The 22,354-nt window shown below is 46.6% G+C and overlaps 1 protein-coding gene and 1 long non-coding RNA gene across 2 annotated transcripts; both read right to left on the bottom strand.

Moving 5' to 3' along the window:
- Positions 1-1,187: 1,187 nt before the first annotated feature.
- Positions 1,188-7,217, bottom strand: LOC146057796 (uncharacterized). The gene is made up of 3 exons (XR_014469778.1): positions 6,751-7,217; positions 2,116-2,314; positions 1,188-1,360 (listed from the first exon to the last, which is right to left on the bottom strand). It is a non-coding gene; the product is annotated as an uncharacterized LOC146057796 (long non-coding RNA).
- Positions 7,218-7,751: 534 nt separating this feature from the next.
- LOC146057794 (thiol S-methyltransferase TMT1A-like) lies at positions 7,752-22,000 on the bottom strand. The gene is made up of 3 exons (XM_083169478.1): positions 21,422-22,000; positions 15,822-16,061; positions 7,752-7,961 (listed from the first exon to the last, which is right to left on the bottom strand). Exons 1-2 carry the CDS (start codon positions 21,917-21,919, stop codon positions 15,825-15,827), a joined length of 735 nt encoding a protein of 244 aa, XP_083025604.1. The 5' UTR covers positions 21,920-22,000; the 3' UTR covers positions 7,752-7,961; positions 15,822-15,824.
- Positions 22,001-22,354: the final 354 nt, after the last annotated feature.

Genomic DNA, 22,354 nt, shown 5'->3' with positions numbered 1-22,354 from the left:
TAATGTGGATCATATAGATGCTACGAATTTAAGGCACACGGTGAATGATATTGTCCCAGGATTTAGAATCAAGGACTAAAAACACTATTCTGGTTTGGTCTCATGTTCACATAGTTACCACTGAAAAACACTAGTCTATTTTTGTCTCATACAAGCAGACAATGGGCCTAATTCAGAACTGATTGCAGTGCTGCTAAACCTCTGAGCCCAGTAATCAGTTAATCGCTGCATTGCCATAGTGCAGTGGTCCGGGAACTCGGTTCACATTACCCCACGCAGTGCATGTTTTGCAGGTCTCCTCACAGAAGTGAAATAATTAACTCCACCTGCGGACCTTATAATATGTGTCTGTGAGTAATTAGTACACCTGTGCACCTGCTGGGTTACCAGCAAAACATGCACTGTGTGGGGTAATGAGGACAGAGGGGTAGATTTATTATAGCGGCGCCTATCGCGCCGCTATAACAGTTCCTGCTTCGCCTCATTAGCGAGGCGAAGCAGGAGGGGACACCGACAAGATCTACTAAGATCTTGCCGCCGGAGTGGGGGAGCGCTAACTCCCCCCTCCGGCGATGTCCCTCCTGGAGACAGCGCATCAGTTAATACTGATGCGCCATCTCCTTCCCCCCCGGCCGGCTGACTGCGCATGCGCGGGATCTCGCTAGTCTCGCGAGATCCCAGCGCAGTTCAGCCCCAGCAGCAGGGACAGCGCTGTCCCTGCTGTTAGGTATAGGCATCGCCGTCTGCAGCTGGCGAAGTCGACAGCTGCAGGTGGCGGAACGGTCAGCGATGCTGACCGTTCATAAATCTGGCAGGAGGCAGGGGCGCAGTGCAAAACATCGCCCCTGCGCTATGCCTCCTGCCCCACACCGCCGGCGTTAGAGTAAACGCTCGGTGGGTGTGATAGATCAGGGGAAGCGCTATCCCCTGCTATAACGCACGGGGATAGCGCATATTCCCCTGATCGACGTTTAATAAATCTACCAGCATGTTCCCTGACCACTGCCATAGTGTAATCAAACACATGTGAATGGGTGAGAAAGCCATTGCAGCTGTGCAAAAGCTATCACAGCCTTGCAAATCTCTGCAAATCCTTTTGCATTTACTCACCATCTAATTAACCCCCCCCCCCGCCCCTGCGCATGTGCATGTATATGTATTTAGCCACAGACGTACTAGGCACTGTGATGAACCATAGCTAATCAGTACCAGTGCTGATATCAGAGGTGCTCCCTTCAAGTGACTGGATCTGCCTCCACTTCTTGTAATGGCCGGGTGGCATCCCAAACATCGGCCGTCTGTCAATCACCATGCATACGTCCAGAATTCTCAGGCCAGCGATCGGATCCGAGAAATACATCTTTCAAAAACAAAAACAGCTTAAATCAGCTTATAATAAAATATATACAGATGGAATCCCTCTCATTCATTCCCAGCGCCCGCCAGAATGTCCCCGCTGGCGAGCGCCGGCTGAGAGGGACTCCATCAGACTGGGACGCTCAAGCGTCTCACACGCACGCACGTCCCAGTCACTCGGCGGCTGGGCGGCAGAAACACTGCCCATCTCCGCTTGAGGGAGATGGGTAGGGTTAAAGGGGGATGCGGGGAGGCAGTGGGGACTGGCAAACAGTGACGTGGAGGAGGCGGACGGCAGCGGGGAGCTCCGTCAAAACAGGGCGTGCGAGCGTCTTGTGCGCGCATGTCCCCTTCCGACGAATGGCGGGGTCTGGTGAATCGCCAGCCCTCACAAAGCTGAGAGGGGCTCCATCTGTAAATTTATATACAGACATCAAAGGTAGCATCACTCAGCACTTACTGAGTGCTGCTACCTTTGATGTCTGTATTTACGTCTTGCTGTGTGTGAGCCATTTCTGAGGGCCCCGGGACTCATCCAAGTATACGTGAGTGATGCCGTACCTATATATAGCATGATCATAGAGTCTGGAATTTACTTGTAGAAATGCATTGTGCTGCGGTTCCCTTCCAGGACAGCAATCCATCTAATATATGTAGGTGCAGATAAAACGGCACTCCAACAGACTGATTTCAGCAATTAAAAAGCCTTTATGGGTTCAACAGCACCCCACCCCCAAATCAGGCAACACCTGAACTCACCGGGTCCCCCACACCGAGCGCACCATCACCTTGCGCCAGAAGCCGGTCGTCCGTCTCTTACACGCCATAACGGCGGAGAGTGCAGCTCCCACCATGCAGACTCCGGCTGGCGGCATTGGACAGCTGTTCTCCAACTTTAGTTCAGTTGATTGGCCAAGACGTTTCACTCAGGGCACCTCAGAACTCACATGACATGTTGCTAAGAAACAATAACAGAAACGTTGCTTAAAAATCTTATATACAATATGTACATAAATGAAATACAATACCATAACATAACGTAAATTGCTGTCACACATATACAGTAAATCACCTGCAAACCCTAATTCAACACAATTTGCTGAGCAATATTTATAAACAGAATATATCCAAACAAGGCTGCCACTAGGAATTTTGGGTCCGGGCCCCCTCCCCCATCCCCCCCCTTTCACTTACCGCCTGACTCCTGCCGCAGGTCCCGAAGCACAGGCATCTTCAATGCAGGACACCGGCAGCCAGTTAAAATGCAGCACCAGCTGGTTAGTAAATCATAGCTAGTCTACTGACAGCTGTTCTGCTTGGCTAACGGTACATAAGCTCTGGTTGGCTCAAAGCTGGTGCAGCATTTTAATTGGCCGCCAGTGTCCTGCATTGAAAAAGCAGGCAACACAGCGGAGGCAGTCGGGGGGGGGGGGGGGGGGAGGGTTGGGTTTGCAGTGGGCAAAATGAGCTGCCCAGGCCCTTCCAGAACTGTACCCACAGCATCCCCCTGTTGGCGGCCCTGTATCCAAAAGTGCTAAAGAGAAGAATCTGACAGTGCAATCCCTTAATGCCTTTATTTGAAACACTGGAGCCCCTATGTCTCATTTAAACCTTCTATAATCATAGATCACATTCATGCAATGTCCAAGTTTCAGGCAGTGGCGTGCCACCGGCTGTTTGCTGTGGCCATTAGCCAAAGCCTAGTGTATGGCTGACCTATGCAGGGCCATACATTCCTTAAAGGTCTGTTTGGTTTTCCCCACATACGTCAGGCCACATGGACACGTTAGTGTTTAGATGACATACAATGAATTACAACATGGGGGATATTTAATTGCTCTCTCTCTACCTGCATGGGGGTGATTAAAGGTGGTACCCACTGACATAGATCTACAGGTCACACACCCCATGCAGGGAAAACAACCATTTTTTCCCCCACCCAGTTATGTTTAACTTGACTGTAACAACTGTGTGATATATTCATCACTTTTTCTATCAGTATTACCAACTCTTCCCTGGGATAAATCTAGATACAATAGAATCTAATGCAGTTTACATTTTTCAGCAATTAAGGTTGTTCTGCGTACTCTGAACAAATGGAAATAAGGTGAACCTTTATGTAAGTGAACCGGATGAATACTCTAATTTCTCAGTACAGTATTAAGGTCATTCTGCTTCATAAATATTGACGTCTGGATATTGTCCTCATGAATCAATACACTAACATCAAGAAATTGGACAATTCATTTGTCAATTTTGTAAGTACATTTTACCACATTGGTAGACAAGTTCTGAGTATCCAAATGATTTCTCAAATGTTTACTCTCACCACCCGAAATGATCAAAAGATCATCTGATATTATCTGGTTTTAAATTACCATTAGTGTATATACAAACATACTGTATATTCCTCTTCTTATCCTATTAAAACTCCAATATTATATTCTTATATTCTTATAATAAACACCTACCACACTTCTAAATATTATATTGTATACAAAATCAAAGATAGATGGATAGATAGATAGATAGATAGATAGAATCAAGGCGTCACTCCAGGACTTTGAACAAAAGTGATTTGTTGGGGTCTACACCGTTTCACACACATACAATATAAACAATAAACAAGTGTGTTTAAACACTTACAGTTTATGAGCTCGGGCATCATCTGTCTACATTACAGCTAACTCCATAGGGGTGATGTCAGTGATGTCTGGAATATTCTCTGAAGTGTGCTAACTGATATCTAACAATATATTAATGATATATTAACCCTATAGATGAAGCAAGTGTTCTTAATCCAATTATTAGAGTACACTCTAATAAATAATTATTTAGTCCATGATGGGTGATTTTACTATCAAAGAATAGGCTGTGCAATGGGTTCATGTGCAGCCCCTGTTTACGCTAATGCATTTAGGCATAAATGCAAGCACCGGATATTTTTTTCATCTTCAGAAATAAGTAATAACATTTTTTATATGGCCGATATATTGACAACATTTTGATATTATGGTCTTAGCCCAGTTAAATTTACTTACCAAATAAGTTCCACCAGCGTCCACTTTTTGGACATAAAAATCTCTGTGGCGGAGGGGCAAATACACACAGAATTATTTGAAAAAACGTCAGACCGTAACTCTATGTTACAACATTCCAGCCTTCATCCCATAGCAACAACAGCAGGGTTACCGTATTCGCAGTTCTTGCAAATTTGCCGGATCAACAGTAGTAACAATACTCGTGATGTACAACTTGATGCAAGGGAAACTAAGTTTATGCAAATGAAACACCCTGGAACAGCGCTACATAAGGTGTTAGCTGCGCAGGAGAAAGCCGGCTCACCCCGCTGTCAGTGCAGGGTGAGCTGGCTATGCAGGAGACAGACCAGCGCTGGACCCTGGATTGGTAAGTATATTGGTGTAAAAGTGAGGTGTGTGTTTGTGTGTGAAATAAAGTTATACTTTTCTGTGTGTCTTTTCTTTTAACATTCTTTTTACAGGTGGACTACAAGTCCCAGTGGACCCATTAATGCCCCGCATGCTGGGACTTGTGGTTCTCCAAGTCCCAGCATGCGGGGGGAGGTCTGCTGGCACTTGTAGTTCTCCTGCATAAAGCAATGTTAGGAATATGTGAATATCAGCCTATCAAGCAGGCGTTCACTGGCCACCGATGCCGGTCACAGCCCCGGGCTTCAACTCTGGATGGATGAAGCCTGGGGGCGGGGATCCCTTTATTGGGGGGGTCCCCACCAATGTTTCCTCAAATTTTACGAAGGCTGTGTGCGGCAAAAGATATTGGCTGTGCAATTTTGGAAGGAATTTTTAATTTTTGAGCATCACTTACATATATAACTGAAAAACGATGTTCAGCATTTGTGTTAACTTTACTTTAAAATGATAATAAACATTCAAAACACAACACACAATGTAGTTAATGGGTGAAACACATTAATTTAGTCCACAACTGCAAAAAGGGGACCACTGCTGCTGTGTGCGCTCTGTTGTAATGTCTGTGCGTGCGCTTGGCAGGTTGTGTGCACGCACACACGCGCACAGCTTAGAGGGAACACTGGCCCCCACTCCTCCAGGTACCCCATCCAAGGCTGACCAGCCACGGTGCTCATGTTTCGGCTGGGGGACCTTATATAATAAGTGTCTCCCGGCTGTGGCATGACACAGCGGGCTGTTGGAGCCCCGTGCTGGTTTCAAAATACAGGGGAACCCCCAGATTTATCGTCCGCCGTATTTTTGGAACCAGGTCCAGCTCAATGAGCCCAGGGCTGGCTATGCTCAGGAGGGGGGACCTCATGCCATTTAAAACACAAATTCACACATTACCTCAAATTCGCACATTTTCATGACTAAAATTCGCCCTATATCGCATTTGAATGCACTCCCCCCCCCCCCCCCCCGGAAATATACACCTCATTAAATATGCTAATTTGCGGCAAAAAATGCGATTTTAAAAAATGCGATAATGGGCTAATTTGAAAGTGTCTAAAAATGACATTCTATTAAATGCCACCCTGACAGTTTTTATATTGTCATCAGGATACAAGAATGGACAAGTAGAAAGCGGTCAAATAAATACCAGCCCACCGGGAAATGGCCCGGTCTCCCGACGGGCCACTCCGCCCCTGGTATGCATCAGCATGGCAAAAGATTTATTACATATCATAACGTTAACAAAAATGTATCCAACAATATATAACAGTGACAATATCGTGTTTATCCAAAAAATTACATACAACATATATATATATATATATATATAAAAATTACACATGCTGAGAACGGAATGGGATCATTCGTCAGACTGCATTTAGGTCTACAGTCATTAGGTCGACCCCACTAGGTCGACTGGCAGGAAGGTCGACCTGACTTAAGGTCGACATGGGCCAAGGTCGACATGACTTAAGGTCGAATTTGCATAAAGGTCGACATGAGGAAGGTCGACTGGGCATAAGGTCGACATGGGTTTTTCACTGTTTTTTTGATCCGAATGTCGACACAGTCGACATGGACACAGTTGGCAATGAGAATCGGACCCTCGCATCGCTCGCTTCGCTCGCGATGCTTCGGGCACGGTGCCTCGCTGCGCTCGGCACACTATTTTATTCTCCCACCACGCCCTAGTGGATGGTAGGGCATGAAATACCGCCTGTCGGCACATGTCGGCTCAAAAAACAGTGAAAAACCCATGTAGACCTTATGACCAGTCGACCTTCCTCATGTCGACCTTTATGCAAATTCGACCTTAAGTCATGTCGACCTTGGCCCATGTCGACCTTAAGTCAGGTCGACCTTCCTGCCAGTCGACCTAGTGGGGTCGACCTAATGACTGTAGACCTAAATGCAGTCTGACGAATGACCGCATCCCCTGAGAACACACCTCAAGAAATGTATTGCTCCTGCTGATTGAATCCATCACAGTCCATCAGTAGAGAGATCCCAGGGTCCAGTGACCTCTTGTGGCCAATAAGAAAAACAGCATCATACTTCTTCATTAAACATAGAAACATAGAATTTGACGGCAGATAAGAACCATTTGGCCCATCTAGTCTGCCCCTTTTTTATCCTTCAGGTAATCTCAACCCTTTTTGATCCTTATTTCTTTGTAAGGATATTCATATGCCTATCCCAAGCATGTTTAAATTTTCTACTGTCTTAAGGTGCCCACACACTAGAAAGATCTGCGATCGTAAGATGTGCGCATAAATTAGCCTTGAAATCTTTTATCCTTCCTGGACAAAAGATTTCAGGCAAGCGCACGTCTTTACCAAAGATTTTTCTTAAGATCCCGTGTGCGTTCCTATGGATCTTTTGTTAAATCTTCTGATCTTTTGTGCAGCACGTAAGATCAGAAGATTCAGCTAAAGATCCACGGGAGCACGCATCGGACCAAAATCGGCCAATTTTCGACCGATTATCGGTAAACATCGGACGATTATATCGGCCGATTTATCGGATATCAGCCAATCGGCCCAAAAATCATTCTAGTGTGTGGGCACCTTTAGCCTCTTCCACCTCTGATGGGAGGCTATTCCACTTATCCACTACCCTTTCTGTGAAGTAATTATTTTTAACATTTCCCCTGAACCTACCTTCCTCCAGTTTCAGTGCATGTCCTCGTGTTCTTTACTTCGTTTCCTTTGAAGAAAATTTCCCTCCTGTACTATGTTAAAACCCTTGATATATTTGAAGATTTCTATCATGTCCCCCCTTTCCCTTCTCTGCTCCAAACTATACATGTTAAGATCTTTTAGTCTTTCCAGGTAAGTTCTGTGATGTAGGTCATGCACCATTTTAGTTGCCCTTCTTTGTACATTTAATGAATGCAGGATAGTATTAAATACCAAATACCTTTCGGTTTTCTTCAAGTAAGAGAAAAGGTTTGTTGTAGGTAGAAAGTTTATTTACGATAGTAATAAAACACATACACTTACAGACAGAAAACAAACGGTTAGTGATCCAGATATATAGGTTTTTCTTCAGAACATTTTTAAACTCCCAAAAGGAATCCAACTTCTTTTGGTTCTCTGTGGCATACTATTTCCCATAGTACAGATTTCGTCTTCTGTTCTCCAAGTATTACTTTTGAGTCTTAAAAACAAAAAAGGGACAAATTGTAAAAAAACAAACAAAAAAAAAAAAACAGGAAAAGAACCTTAAGGAGCATACAGACGTGACTGAGCGACATGCTTTAGCATGATGGCTCAGCGCACGATCGCGGTGCACCCGCAATGCTGTGTGCTGAGCGATCGTGCGGAGCGGGGCTTTTCTTATTGTTAATAGGCAAAGCCCCGCAATCTAGGGACTGCGCATCACCATCGCTGCAGTGTATACACATGGAGCGATCAGTGTTCCATCTCTAATGCTGGATACACATCTACAGAGATCTATATATCCAATATATCTGGTGGGAACAAAAATCTGGTAATGTATGGGGAAAAAATGACAATCAATAATTTGCTCCTAAACGCTGGAAAACAAACAATGGTCAGTTAGACAAATTGGTTAAGTCAATCTGATATAATAAATGTATCCAAGGAATATTTTTGTCTGTTTTCTAGCATTTAGGAGCAAATAGTTGCTTGCTATATGCTCCTATACAGTTCCAGATTTTTGTACCCACCGGACAGATAAATCTGTAGTTCTGTACCCAGCTTAAGCGACATGGTCAGATTGCTTAGAAAAGGGGCTGAAATCGCCCCGTGTATATGTCCCTTTATGGACAGTAATCTTAATTGTTCAAGAAAGGATTTCACGCATTCAGTATGATGAACACAGATCTATTTCTGCCATTATCTATAGAGCTGAATAGGCTAGGAAGCAGTTGCTGATCAAGAATGTGCACTTAAATAAGCTTTATTATACTGAGGCCAGTTAAACTTGTGGTAAATAGCAATATATCTGTCTGCGCCTGATAATTTGATTAAGCCTTCTGTGTGTTTTTCTACAAATTGCTGTAATGTATTACGTATGTATGACCAACAGACAGAATACCGGTGGTCAGAAGATCAACAGCAGCATCCCAATCAACAGATCTTGACAGGTCCTGAGTAGGTATTCTACCCCTCCCTTTGAAAAAGCTATTTTATAGCGAAACGTGTCAGTGACTTAAAAACTGCAGCACTCTATCCACCGAACCTACCTGGATGGACCGATTGTTTTGGATGCTTCTCACTCAGGGACACAAACAGCAATATTTTCACACCTCATTGTCACCCGGATTATAAAAGGGACTCTTGCCTCAAAAGACCCTCTACATTCTCAAGGAGGATTCTATCTTATGGCTTACAAGACAACCTGAGCCCCATATCTGAGAAGCCGGATAGTAACTATAAACTGCCCTGAGCCAGCCCTAAATGTTTCTAGGTTCACATAGGAACGGATAGTAAATTAGTGCAGCACATGTTAAATGATCAGTGTGGTGCATTCTGTTACCACTCAGTATATGCAATTGCTTTTATATGTGTCTTAATTTGCCCTTGAATTATTGGTCTAGTATTATTGTATTATTACCAACAATTTTAATATATATAAAGAATATATGTAAAAGTCAATCCAATAGAGGGTGAATTTTAAGATTTGGTAAGAAATCTCCAGTTTTTTTAAAGCGGCAATCATTTACACTACAAAACCAGTTTAATTTTGCAGTGTAAATGATTGCCGCTTTAAAAAAAACCCTGGAGATTTCTTACCAAATCTCTCACTTTCTGAATCTCTCATCCTATTAAATTTCACCCTAAATTTCTATTTTTTTTTTTATTTGAACATTCAGGCGCTGCATCTGTTGTGTTTTTTATTCTACCTCTCTCTCTACCATCATCTTAACCCTCCCCTGTTCGTGACTAACCCTAACCCCATTTTCAGTTCCTAATCCTCTAGCCCCCCAACCATAAGCCCCCCTACCCTCCAAATCTTATCCCCCACCCTCGTCCTAATGCTACAATACACCAGCATAGTTCGCTATGCTCGTGAAACCAACAGAAAATGTGCCTGATTTATGCCAGAAGAGTGTACTAAGTGACAAGTTACAGTACTCCGTTTCTTTCAAGTTGTAATATACAATTAAAATACAGAAGCAAATCCCATATAATAAAAGGCTAACCCTGCTCCTCACCTCTATGGGTGGAATTAAAGTGCTGTGTGTGCCGGCAACCAATAGATGGCTCCCAACAGAGTAATTCAAGTGTTGCATGGTTCAAGCATGGACAGTCGTGGGTGCTAACATTACTGTTATATTGTTCTATCAGTTTGACGGGACGGCAGCTAGTACAATATAAAAGCTCTAATAATGTGCAATTGTGGTGGCCGGTGCACGAAGGGAACGGGTTCCCCTTACCTTCATAGGTGTGCGCAGCACATTTTATAAGGGGGTGCACCGTCAAAGGGGTGTCCCTAGCACCACCTATTGGGCATATCTATTACTGCCCTTTGGGTCTGTCTAACACCACCAATCAGGCGTGTCTACAATCATCAATTGGCACTCGCTACAATATATAACATCTCTCAGCCACACCATAATCCCCTGCCTATTTCAGGGTTAATCTTCTAATTTACTCCATGCAAATAAAGTAAAAGACATATATGGATGACACAGGTGTGTAGTGATATGACAATGGTCTAGTACAATTAACAATGAAAAAAGATATTGCTGGTATTGCTAGCGGCAGAGGTGTTCATAATGGAGGTCACAGCATTAGGGGGTGCCTGTGCACCCTTAACACTCAATGTGCGCACGCCTATGCTTACCTTGCTGCTTCAGGGGCGACTCCGGTTCATCCGTTCTTCTGTTCCCCGGTGGATGGGAGTGGGACACTTCAATGAAAGGGGACAACGTTCTGTGGTGCAACTCAAGATTTATTATGAGATAAAGGCAACCTGTGCCCACTGACCCTCACTGCACAGCAGCACTTGGGATTTAAGGCACGTTAACAAGTAACAACAGTTATGGATATGAACTGACGCTATTATTATTTACCGGATAGAACCATAAGGTGTGACAACCTAATCACACCACGCATGTGCCCACTAGGGCCTACCGACTCCACGTGTTTGAGGTACCGTGATGGCGTTCTGGGTCAAACACCCCCGCTTTGTGGCTACTACTGGGTCAACTAGTCGACACGGCACCGTTAACACTGGAGGCTACCTTTAACATATTCACACATTAAACCGTGCATGGTATACCACAACAATAATTATAACAGTAGGTAACGATTTAACTGGTGCACCAGTGTACCCTCTTAACCGATAGGCTGAGGTGACGTCACCCGCCAAAGCGTTGCCACACTCTGTGGCTCCCAGGGCTAGTGTCGCTGGGCGGGCTTAGGTCCTCCTCTTCACTGCCGCGATCTCTGTTCCACCGGGGGGGGGGGGGGGGGGGTGGGGGATGAGTGACGCGTCAGTCAGCGCCTTCTCCGTCTCCTCTCATCGCGTGTGGGTGCCGTTAGTCGCCCGGCGTCCTCTTCTCCTTCTCAGCCGCACGGAGTGAAAGGGGCTGTCAGTCACCTGCCGCGGCTCCCACTTGTATAATGTCAATCCGGAATAGTTGCCCGGTAAAGCAATGGTCCCTGAGTCTCCTTTAGGGATATTCCTGGGTTTAGCCATGAGGTGGTGCTATCTCCTTCCAAATAGTAGCCTCTATGGGTATGGGTACCCGGCAGCAGAGTGTCACCTACTTTCAAGGCTGCAAAGTCTGGACAGGGTTCCTGACCCCTTTGTAGTCCCTCCTAGGGGAGGTGATGTCCCACTGCCACTGGGGCCCTGGATCCACCCCTCCCTGACTCTGGTGGGGAAGTGTGGGTGGTTTAGGGCTGAGGCTCCAATGAGGGTGTCCCAGAACTGATGGGGCGCAGTGTGGGCGCAGTTGAGCAGGGGAATAGTTGTGTGCGGGCCGGGCAGGGAGAGAGTACCTGTTTGGCTGGACCCAGATGCAGGCTCCAGCCCGTCACGTGCTCCCACTGCTGGGCTGTCCGCGGCGAAGGGGGTCTCTGCGGGTCCTCTTCCTCCTGCCAGGGAGCACACTAGTGTGGGCGCCGAAGCGTTGCCACACTCTGTGGCTCCCAGGGCTAGTGTTGCTGGGCGGGCTTAGGTCCTCCTCTTCACCGCCGCGATCTCCGTTCCACCGGCGGGGGGGGGAATGAGTGACGCGTCAGTCAGTGCCTTCTCCATCTCCTCTCGTCGCGTGTGGGTGCCGTTAGTCGCCCGACGTCCTCTTCTCCTTCTCAGCCGCACGGAGTGAAAGGGGCTGTCAGTCACCTGCCGCGGCTCCCGCTTGGCTGCTGCTGCAGAGCTCCTCTCACCCTCTCTCCGTCCTCCGGCCGGCTCTCCTCTCACCCGCTCTCCGTCCTCCGGCCGGCTCTCCTTCTACGCCGCCACTCAGCACAGCACAGCACGCTGCTCACGTGAGGGTCCCTCCAGCTGCTCCTTCCTTCTCCGCCCCTCCTTGCTTCCTCCAATCTCCTGGCCCCCACACCTGCCTGTCACTTCCAAGCGTGCAAAGTCCCGGGGGAATGTTAACCCCTTCTCTCCTGCACTGGGACCGGCGCTTGCACGGTTAACCCTTTGCGCCCTGGAAGGGGGTTGTGTGGCCAATAGAGGTCCGGGGCACCACATTCACCCCCGCTTTAACGGATGCGTGTCCCCGCGCATCATAACACAATAACTAACAGTCCTTTACACTCACATGACATTTATAACGGTAACAATGACAGTATTTTACAGTTGGCATTATATGCATGACAGATTACAGACAGGTATCTAATCCTGATACTGCCGGGGAAGTGTACCCCGAGAACTCCTTTCGGAGCGCCTTAGCTCAGGCTCGGGGGCCACCTCCATGGCCGCGCGAGGCGCGAGTAATTCAACTGGCGGCCTAGGCTGGGCTTGCCATGGCATAGTGGACCAGCCCACCGCCATCAATAGCTGGAGAGGGTCATTGGGCAGCGGAGGCAAGAGGACTGCTTCACCATGCGGCTCTTCATCCCCATCATCCTTTGTTGCCTCTTCTAGCTTTTGATCCGGTCTTGGGCGGAGCCTGCGCCGACTTCGGTGGACCGATGCTGGAAGGACGCTGTCGAGCCTCGAGGTCTGGTTACCCGCTACTATCAACATGGATTTGACTGTGACTGCGTGTGAGTTCAGCCCCCGCTTGGGGTTCACCTCGGTATGTGACCGCTTATTCTTCATTGGCTCACTCTGCACTCGAACCTGAGAGCTCTGTTGGCCACATCCGTACGCTTTCCCATTACTTCTTCCTACCCCATCTTCTGCTTCCTTGGGGTACATACCATTCTGTTGGGGTGGATCTTTCGGGGGGTAGCATCGTGGATGGCTTCTGTGACTTGGGCACTTCCAACAGCGCTTTCTTCTTGCGGCATATTGGGTGCCTCTGACTGGAACGCCACCAGGGCCAGTGACGTTGGCTGCCCGGAGGCTCTTTCCTCCCTTGATGATGTCGAATTCCACCGGCTCCCCGGCCCCAAGACTTCGATAAAAATCTCTTGCATTTTTCTTCTGGATAGCTGTGAAGTGGACGAAGATATCCCTTTCTGTATTAGCACAATTGATAAAACCGTATCCCCGTTGTACATGAAACCAGACCACTCTTCCCTGGTTCTTTATGAGGGCTGAAGGGTAACGATCTGATGTGGCAGGTACTTCGCTTGCACCTATATAGCATTGTCTGCCGTAGCAAGCCTGCCCATTTTCGGGGGCTGGACCTAAGCTTCCTGTCCTCCCCGAGGCTCGGCCCTCGACCTCGGGGCGTTGGGGTTTAAATCTTCGTCCTGGTTGCCACCTCTCTCTGTGTTTCCGACCTCCTGGCTTCGGTGGTACGTCGGACATCCCTGCCCATCAAACTGGTCGGGAGGCTGCCGTCCATACTCTCGGGGTGGTTCCCACCTGCTTCGGGCCGGTCTTTGTCTTTCGGCTCTCCATCTTGGTCCTGCATAGCTCGGTGCCGGTGAACTTGCCATTCGGCGCATTTCTCTCTGCATCTCCGCCATCCCGACGGCCAGTTCCTTCATTTGTTTCTGGAGCGTCTGCATCGCGTCTCTGTCGGGCTGCTGGCCACCTTGCACCGCCAAGCCTTGGGTCCATTTTGCCGTGTCGGTGCTACTGGCTGCGGCTCCAGTTGAGTTCGCTCCTTCTTTGAAGCCGATTAGTTCTGGATACTCCTCTTCCCTATTTTTAGGGTTACCAATGATAGTGAGGGTAGCCGTTGTGAAGTCCCGGAAGGTCTTGCCAGGCATCTGCGACCTCAACAGCCGTAATTGGATCTTGACATTTTCTTGGGCCACCCCTTCGACAAATTGGACTGTTAAGGCCTCGTCGGCGTTTCGCACCTCTTCCGGGTCCACTGCTCTAATAGCCTTTAACGTCTCCTGTAGGCTCAGGGCGTAGTCCCGTAGGGACTCATTTGGCCGTTGCTTGCGGGCGTACAATTACATCTTCAGCTCAGGGATGGTCTTCGTTTCGAATGTTGTGAAGATTTTCTTTAGCATGTCTGTCGCAATTTTTCTATCTTCCATCGGCCATGAGGCCACTTCCCTGCGTGCGGACCCCGTCAGTTGCCCCATTAGTATTTTCACCTTCTGGTGTTCGCTAGGTCTATATAGCTGGAACGTGGACTCTATATTATTCCTGAATTCTGCGAATGGGGTCTTCTGTAATTTGTCGTCGTCTCCGCTATAGGTCGGGAGCCACGGAGCTCCGAAATGGTACTGCAGGGTGATGGCCACGGCCGGTGTTGCATCTTGTGTGTCTTGTTGTTCTTGGTTTTGTGGATTTGCCGGCTGCGTCGCTCCTCCGCCTTGCTGCTGCTCCATTTTTCACCGAGTTTTCACTCTCCTGATGCACACGGATCCTGTTCGGTTTTACGCCAAGTTTTATGTGCTGGCCGGTGCACGAAGGGAACGGGTTCCCCTTACCTTGCTGCTTCAGGGGCGACTCCGGTTCATCCGTTCTTCTGTTCCCCGGTGGATGGGAGAGGGACACTTCAATGAAAGGGGACAATGTTCTGTGGTGCAACTCAGATTTATTATGAGATAAAGGCAACCTGTGCCCACTGACCCTCACTGCACAGCAGCACTTGGGATTTAAGGCACGTTAACAAGTAACAACAGTTATGGATATGAACTGACGCTATTATTATTTACCGGATAGAACCATAAGGTGTGACAACCTAATCACACCATGCATGTGCCCACTTGGGCCTACCGACTCCACGTATTCGAGGCATTTTTTATCAGTAGCCAAATATATCATTTACATTGATTTTTCTATTTTATAAAGCATGTACAATCTGTTATTTACTGTTTGTTTATAGTGTGGGGGTATTCCTATGGTTTTTTCTTCCTTTGCAGACTGAAATATTTCCCTCTAATGGCAATTATGTCCCTTTTGCAGGTTTGTTAAAAGTGCTATTACCCATCTTTATCAGCTGTTTGGTGGAGGACTCCTTGATGAAACTGAGCATTCGCAGAGTCCGCCCAATCTGCTAAGTAAGCTGCATTGTTTGTTGCTTTTTACGAACTTGTATAAATTCCCTTTCTGGGCAAATTTAGGGCTAGATGCGCTAAGCTTCAAAACTGTTAAAATGGAGAGTGATAAATAGCCAGCCAATCAGCTCCTACCTGCAATGTCACAGACTGTGTTTGAAAAATGGCAGGTAGGAGCCGATTGGTTGGTTTTTTATCACTTTCCATTTTATCACTTTCAAGCTTTGTGCATCTGGCCCGTAAGCTGTGCAACAGAAGCAGGCTCAGGGACAGGGTTCACATGAAATGGCAGCTGATGTACTTATTACATTTTTAAATTGAATGGAGTACAGTCATTTATTGCAGATTACAGATTGAAATACAACTGTCATTTGTAAGCATAATCTTTTAGTTTTAGGCGCTAGCCAGACATTTTTTTGGTCTGATGAATAATGGATAAATAGGATTTACATACCGCTTATTTTACAGCATAGCCAATTATGTGGGGTTTGATTGGGCTCCATTTAATTGGAGCTATGACATGTCTTAGTTTCACTTGAGAAAAATTGGCTTTTTCTAGGTACTTCCATGTTTCCTTTGTAAGTACACATCCATCCCCTATATATTTCCAGGTTGGATTCAAAATGATCTGGAAAAAATAGTTCCATGAGGAAGGATCTGCAGTAACGTGCTCCAAGAAATAATACGCTCCTCCCTGAAATAAAACACATGAGAAGTCAGAAAACATGAGCATTATAGAGCCAGGTTATTGGTGTCTGGTATAACAAACAAGTAAGTAAAGCAGAACAATATAACCAAGTGTAATGCCAACTCTCCCAAGCCAACCCTTGGTATGCGGCTGCAGGTTCCACTAATCAGACAGTTTCAAGAAGATAGTGCACGCACGAGAGAGAGATAGAGATATGAGTGTTTACAGTAGGGATGGCCATTGATGATTTGAAATCATCAATGGCTGAGGGCCGATGTTGAATACTTTTGCCATCAATGTGGAACAACCAGATAGTTTCCCTACATCGATGGAAAAGGAGAACAGATGTTTCTCAAGGTGCCGGGACATGGCACATAGCTCTGCCCCCCTTACACCTGGAAGCCCCACCCCCACATTCTGATTGGCTGACAGGCCATTCAGTCAAAGATAATGGATGACCATCGATAGCTATAACTATCGATGGCTGGTTGTAGAATCGCCATCGATAGCAACCTAGTTTACCCTTGTTTACAGTATATATAAACACACAGCAAATAATATTTTATTATGCTGGGTTGTACTGGCCTTCAGAGGTACAGGGGATGCCGCTGGTTGTACTCACTGCTTGAGAGCCCATACCCACCTCACAAGATCAGGTTCAAGAGGGTGTACAAGTCTTATAGATGATGCTGATTAGGTTATATTACAATGCAATGAATTACGGTATGTTCTGCAGTGTATAGTTGTTATTAATCTGGTACATTATCATGCATGATTACTATATAAACACACATACACAGTACATATTTACACTAATAGCCAAGCCTCTGTGGTGGCTGGCCACACCCCTAATGGAGACTGACCACACCCCTTATGGAGACTGACCACACCCTAATAACTTGGCATTTCCCCAATAGGCCCTTCATGTCCCATCCTAACACAGCAAATAACTAACATTATATCATATTTTTTGTGTTTTTATTTAGGACTAGGTAGCAGCATATGGTCTCCTATTGTCTTCTTTTTAAAGCCTCCATTGTAAACAGGCTATGCTCACCCAACCCTTCCCTAATCTTGTAGTTATGGGTGTACAATGTACTGTGTAGAGACCAATGTGTATCATGGTCTGGGAGGGTGAAGATATTATGTAAATAATGATAATGCCCTATATGGTTCAGTATGGCATGTACAGATGGAGCCGCTCTCAGTCAGCCCGCCAGCGTGTCATATAAATATACATGGCCTGCACTGGTGGATGGACGGGGACGTCTCACATACTGGCCCGTCCCATTGCCGGGAATGGGCCCACAAGCGTCTCGTGCGCATGCCCCATTCTGGTGGATGGGTGGGGATGGCGCATGGCTCCACATGTACCACAATCAGTTTCAATAGTCAAAACAGACGGTGTCTATATACATTTCTTACATAATTGTAATCTGTAATTTGTCTGGTATGTGTTCGGACACTTTTGGTCAAAACCAACGCTTTATTGGGTCCAGATTAGGGCCCTTATTCTAATCGGTTCACACGAGGGAGGCGATGTTGGGTGCATGCGCAGGTGCATTTCTGGTAAGGCACATTTCTGTGCATGTGCATACGTCAGGTGCGTGCAGCCACGGCCAACAGACTGCTCACACCCAAGACTGCGGGTGGGAGGCATGAAGCGACGGCGGATAGTTGCGCCCATGGGAACGCCCAGTGTTTCACGGGCATTCCCATGAAAATGCTATGCGTTCCCATGGTATTCGGCCTGTGACGTGGGTGCCGGGGGCGGTCAGCTGACATTATATTTCCTATACAGGTAAACATTATAGGTCATTATGATGAATAAAAATGTTTGCTTGGCAATTTTCACACCAAATTTTACAAATTCACTTGGCACTCAAAGGGTTAAACTGCAAAGTTCTGACTAAATCATTGACTAATGGCAAAACCTGAAAATAAAGGAAAGTTTGCACAATTTAAATAAAACCTTAAAAAACCACAGCTGGCTACTAATAACAAAAGTTATAACCCTGAGAAAGGGAATTTCACATCTAGAAAAATGACTCTTAGGCAAAACCTTGTTTTATACCAATTGATAGAACAGTTGTCTTGTTTCAACATTATTTTGCACAAATATTTAACTTCCCAGCAGTTGACTTATCAAAATCGACTTTGCATTTTTACTTCTAGAAGTAAAGTAAATGATTGATTCAAGAGTAAAACATGGACCTGACAGTAATTTCCAGACAGTCACAGGTCCTATCCAAATGATTTAGATTTGTGGGTTAGAGAAAATAGACACATTTTATTATCCTGCTACCAGGCTGGAGATAAGAAGTGGCTAACCTTGAAACTTCATACATCAATACAGAATTATACCTTCAACTGCATGCATAGAAATACATTTGTATCATACTTGCCTATAGGGTTTAAAGTGTGTGTGTGAGGGAGGGGGAGGTAGGAGGAGGAACTGGAAAAGCCTGTTCCAGCTGCTTCCTTTTCTGGCACTTTATGTGATATCATTCTGCCAATTGAATTGAAGAAAAGCCACTAAGCGCAGCAGGCTTTGTGTATGCTGAAGACAATGGCAGGTATTCAATGCTGTTTGCGAGTGGTGACAGCGAGCAGGGCTTCCTGCTCGCTGTCACCACTCACCCTGACAGCATTCAACACAGCCTCCGCATCCGCCAATTCCCCCTCGCTCGTTTTTTGAGCGAGGGGGAATTGGCGGATGCGGCTCCAGAAGCAGCGAGACCCGCGGCTAAAAACTGCAAGTTTTCTGCAGCAGCGGGTCTCGCTGTTTTGGGGAATTCTCGCCGTCCTGTGACCGCGAGGATTTTCCCAGTACGTTGAATAGAGCGAGCAGCCGGCGCAGGGGTTAAACAGCGAGGATCGCTGGTTTTCAGCAATCCTCGCTGTTTAACCCCCTCGCCGTCCGCTCGCTGCGGCATTGAATACCCCACAATATGTTCTACATGCATGCATAAGGAGAACTACTGTGTAGTGCAACTTAAATCAGGGGCACTACATGTGGTCAAAATGATTGTGCTGTGTAACATAATTTGAATTGGGGGCCCTATTGTGTGACCACACCCCTCCCTTGTGAGAGCACTGTCCTATGGCAGGTAGGGCACACATTTGCAGTTTATAGGGGGTGCTTTGCCCCCAGCACTGACCTGATCTCAATCTAATAGGGGCGGCACAGTGAAAATTAATTCCACCACCTCTCCTGGGCCAATTTAAGCCCTGCTTGCCTACTCTCCTGCAAGTTGTAGGAGACATCTGGATTTTTTAAGAAGTCCCCCACACCCATGGAAGAGTGGCCCCATCTCCCTCATCTCACTGCGAGCATAGGCCATGCCCCTAAAATTTTCAGGGGCGCCAAAGGCATACTTCATCAAAGTTGGAAGGTATGCATTATTGTCCTGATTATGGTTCACTTGCAAAAGCAAATGTTCTCTCTCTAATGGACAAAACCATGCACTGCAGGTGGGGGCAGAGCGATCAGTGTTATTTTGTTTCTGTGCAGGGTAAATTCTGACTGCTTTATATTTACACTGCAATATAACTATCAGTTTGAACTACAAACCCCACCCAAATGTAATGCTGGCCACACATAAGACCAACTTTCCTCCAACCATTCAACTAGTTGTTTGGAAGGAATAAAAATATGGTACTGGATGGGAGCAAATGTAATATTTACTTCAGAAATTTGCTCCCTGGAAAAGGACAAAAACTGTCGCTCGGATGCGGTACTGTAGTTGAACCTGTTTGATTTAAACAATTTGGTACTTGTTTCCTAGAATGGCCACAATTGCGGGCATCGTGTACCTTAAAGTTAAGGTACACGATGCCCGCGATGGACCCGATTTCCTTTGAAATCAGGTCCATTTTGCCGGCAAAGGCAAAATCGGGGGCATCGCGTCGGACGCGTGCATTAACATGGCCCCCGACGCGATGCCCGCGATTTTGCCATAGGCTTCAATGTTAAAATATTTTTAACATTGAAATCGGGAGCATCGCGTCGGTCTTGTGCCATTATAATGGCACAAGATGAGATGGACTTGATTAAGTCCATCTCACATAGGTAAAAATGTGAAATGGGCCAATATGACCCATTTCACATTGTATATGGCCCCGTCACCCCCCCCCCCCACGATTGACGCCAACCCGAAGCGTGGCGAGCGCAGCGAGCCCGCGAGGGGCGGCGGTGCGCGTCCTCCGACCTTTTCATACTCATATTATCCACGTCGGCGTGGAATTGAGAATATAAAGTGTGGCGAGCGCAGCGAGCCCTGCGAGAGGAAGCATATACCTGTGAAGTTATACGCGTCCGCTCGCCACACTTTATATTCTCAACTCCACGCCGACGTGGATAGTAGGGGTATGAAAAGGTCGGAGGATGGTTGGCGTCAATCGTGGGGTGGCATTGAGGGGGTAAAATTGGGGGTCTGGGGAATAGTTTACATTGAATCCAATCCCAGGGACCCTATTCACATTTCAATCAATGTAAAAATCGGGTTGATCGCATCGCATGCGATGCGACCGACGTCATTTTTCCGACACGATCACCCCGATGCAAATCGGTGTGGCCGTGCTAGGAAACAAGTACCAACAATTTTACTCAATGTTTCTGTCTGGGTTTGTGAGCACATTTCTGATTGTCCTTTGCTCCCATCCATTACCATATTTTTATTCCATCCAAGCAACTAATTGGATGGTTGAAGGAAAGTTGGTCTGATGTGTGGCCAGCATTACTCTCTCTGCACATTGTCCATTAGAGAAAGAATTTGCTTTTGTGAGTGAACCAGAATCAGTCCCAATATACATACATACATACATACATACAAACAAACAACATACATATGTGAGACTTGTCTGAGGCACAAGTCGCACGTGATTTCCCTTGAACTCCCCTGGCAGCTCCCCGGTAGTCCTTCCATCAGATTTGGTACCTGATTTGCCAGTTTTACGTTATTTATCACATGTAAAAATAGCATGGAAGGGAGCTGCCGGGGGTGGTTCAAGGGAAATCAGATGCGAGGGAAATCAGATTAGACTCCGCATGAACAGTCTAATGCCGGGCAAGTGGGTGCTCAGATGCTGCCCGGCTTCTCCCGTCCCCGGCAGTGCAGCTCTGTGCAGCGTGACGAGGTCAGAGGTCAGGCTGCGCAGGCCACACAGCCACTTCCTGGACGTGCTGCCCTCCCATCTTATCAGGGACTGCATCACCCACCCGGCTCCCGGATTCACCGCACATGTAAGTAAATATGCGGGGCGGCCGGTGCAGGTTTTTTTTATTAGGGAAGCCAATCCCGGGATCGGGCATTTTTCGGGCATCTCTATACATGTTTTTACAAAGCACAGTTGTTTGGACTCACAGGCTTCAGAACCCGATGTATTTCTTCCAGGATCCCTTCCATATTGTCCACAGAGCACAGGACCAAGGTGCAGATTACCACATCCATGGAACCACTGGCAACTTGGACCATTTTCTCCCCTGGGGAAACGATAAAGTCCTGGAAATGCACGTGATCATTCTCAGCCAGGCTCTTGCTTAAATACTTCTTGAAGTTAGGGTTGGGATCCACACAGGTGACCCTGCATCCTGCAGGATAAAACGGGAAGTTTGCTCCTGTGCCACAGCCCAGCTCCAGGACCTTCAGTTCCCCAGATGGGCCTTTAAAATCACCCATGTTCCTGAATAGTTGTTTCTTGTGTTCTCTCATGTATTTGTTGTAGGTATTTGTGATCCTGTCCAGGAGGAAAGGCATCCACTTCTTAGCTATGGGATTCCACAGACCCAGCAATGCCAGGATGTGTATTGGCAAACAAATAATACCAACACATATCTGGAAGAATACTATGTGCACGGCCATCCTGCAACTTGCAATTACAGTCAGCTCAGCAGCAACTCTGCTCTGCCTGCTGGGTGTAGGTAAGGAGCAGATCTATGAGAAGAGGGCAGTGCCTGCAGCGTGGGCTGTCCTTCTATTACAGATCACTGAGCTCAGCCAGAGAACAAATCATGGATCAAAAAGACGAACCTCCAGACAAGTTGTAACTGACCTTTACTCTAATTCTACAGAATATACTATCATGCAGTAATGTGCATTATGTAGCATGTTAGAAGAAGACTATGACACTTATCATTTCTGATTAAATACATTCAATACACAGATGTATACAGCACGCAGCTTCCTATAGGAGATATTACACACTTCATATTATGATACAAGTGAGCCAGAGAACAGATGCACATGGCCAGGCGATGTAACAGGGAAGCATTACCAGACAATCTGCCTTGCTACTGA

This window comes from Crinia signifera, chromosome 2, assembly GCF_055691185.1.
Source record: "Crinia signifera chromosome 2, ASM5569118v1, whole genome shotgun sequence".
Taxonomy (NCBI): domain Eukaryota; kingdom Metazoa; phylum Chordata; class Amphibia; order Anura; family Myobatrachidae; genus Crinia; species Crinia signifera.
The sequence above is the reverse complement of the archived record's forward strand: the minus strand, read 5'-3'. Positions and strand labels throughout refer to the sequence as shown.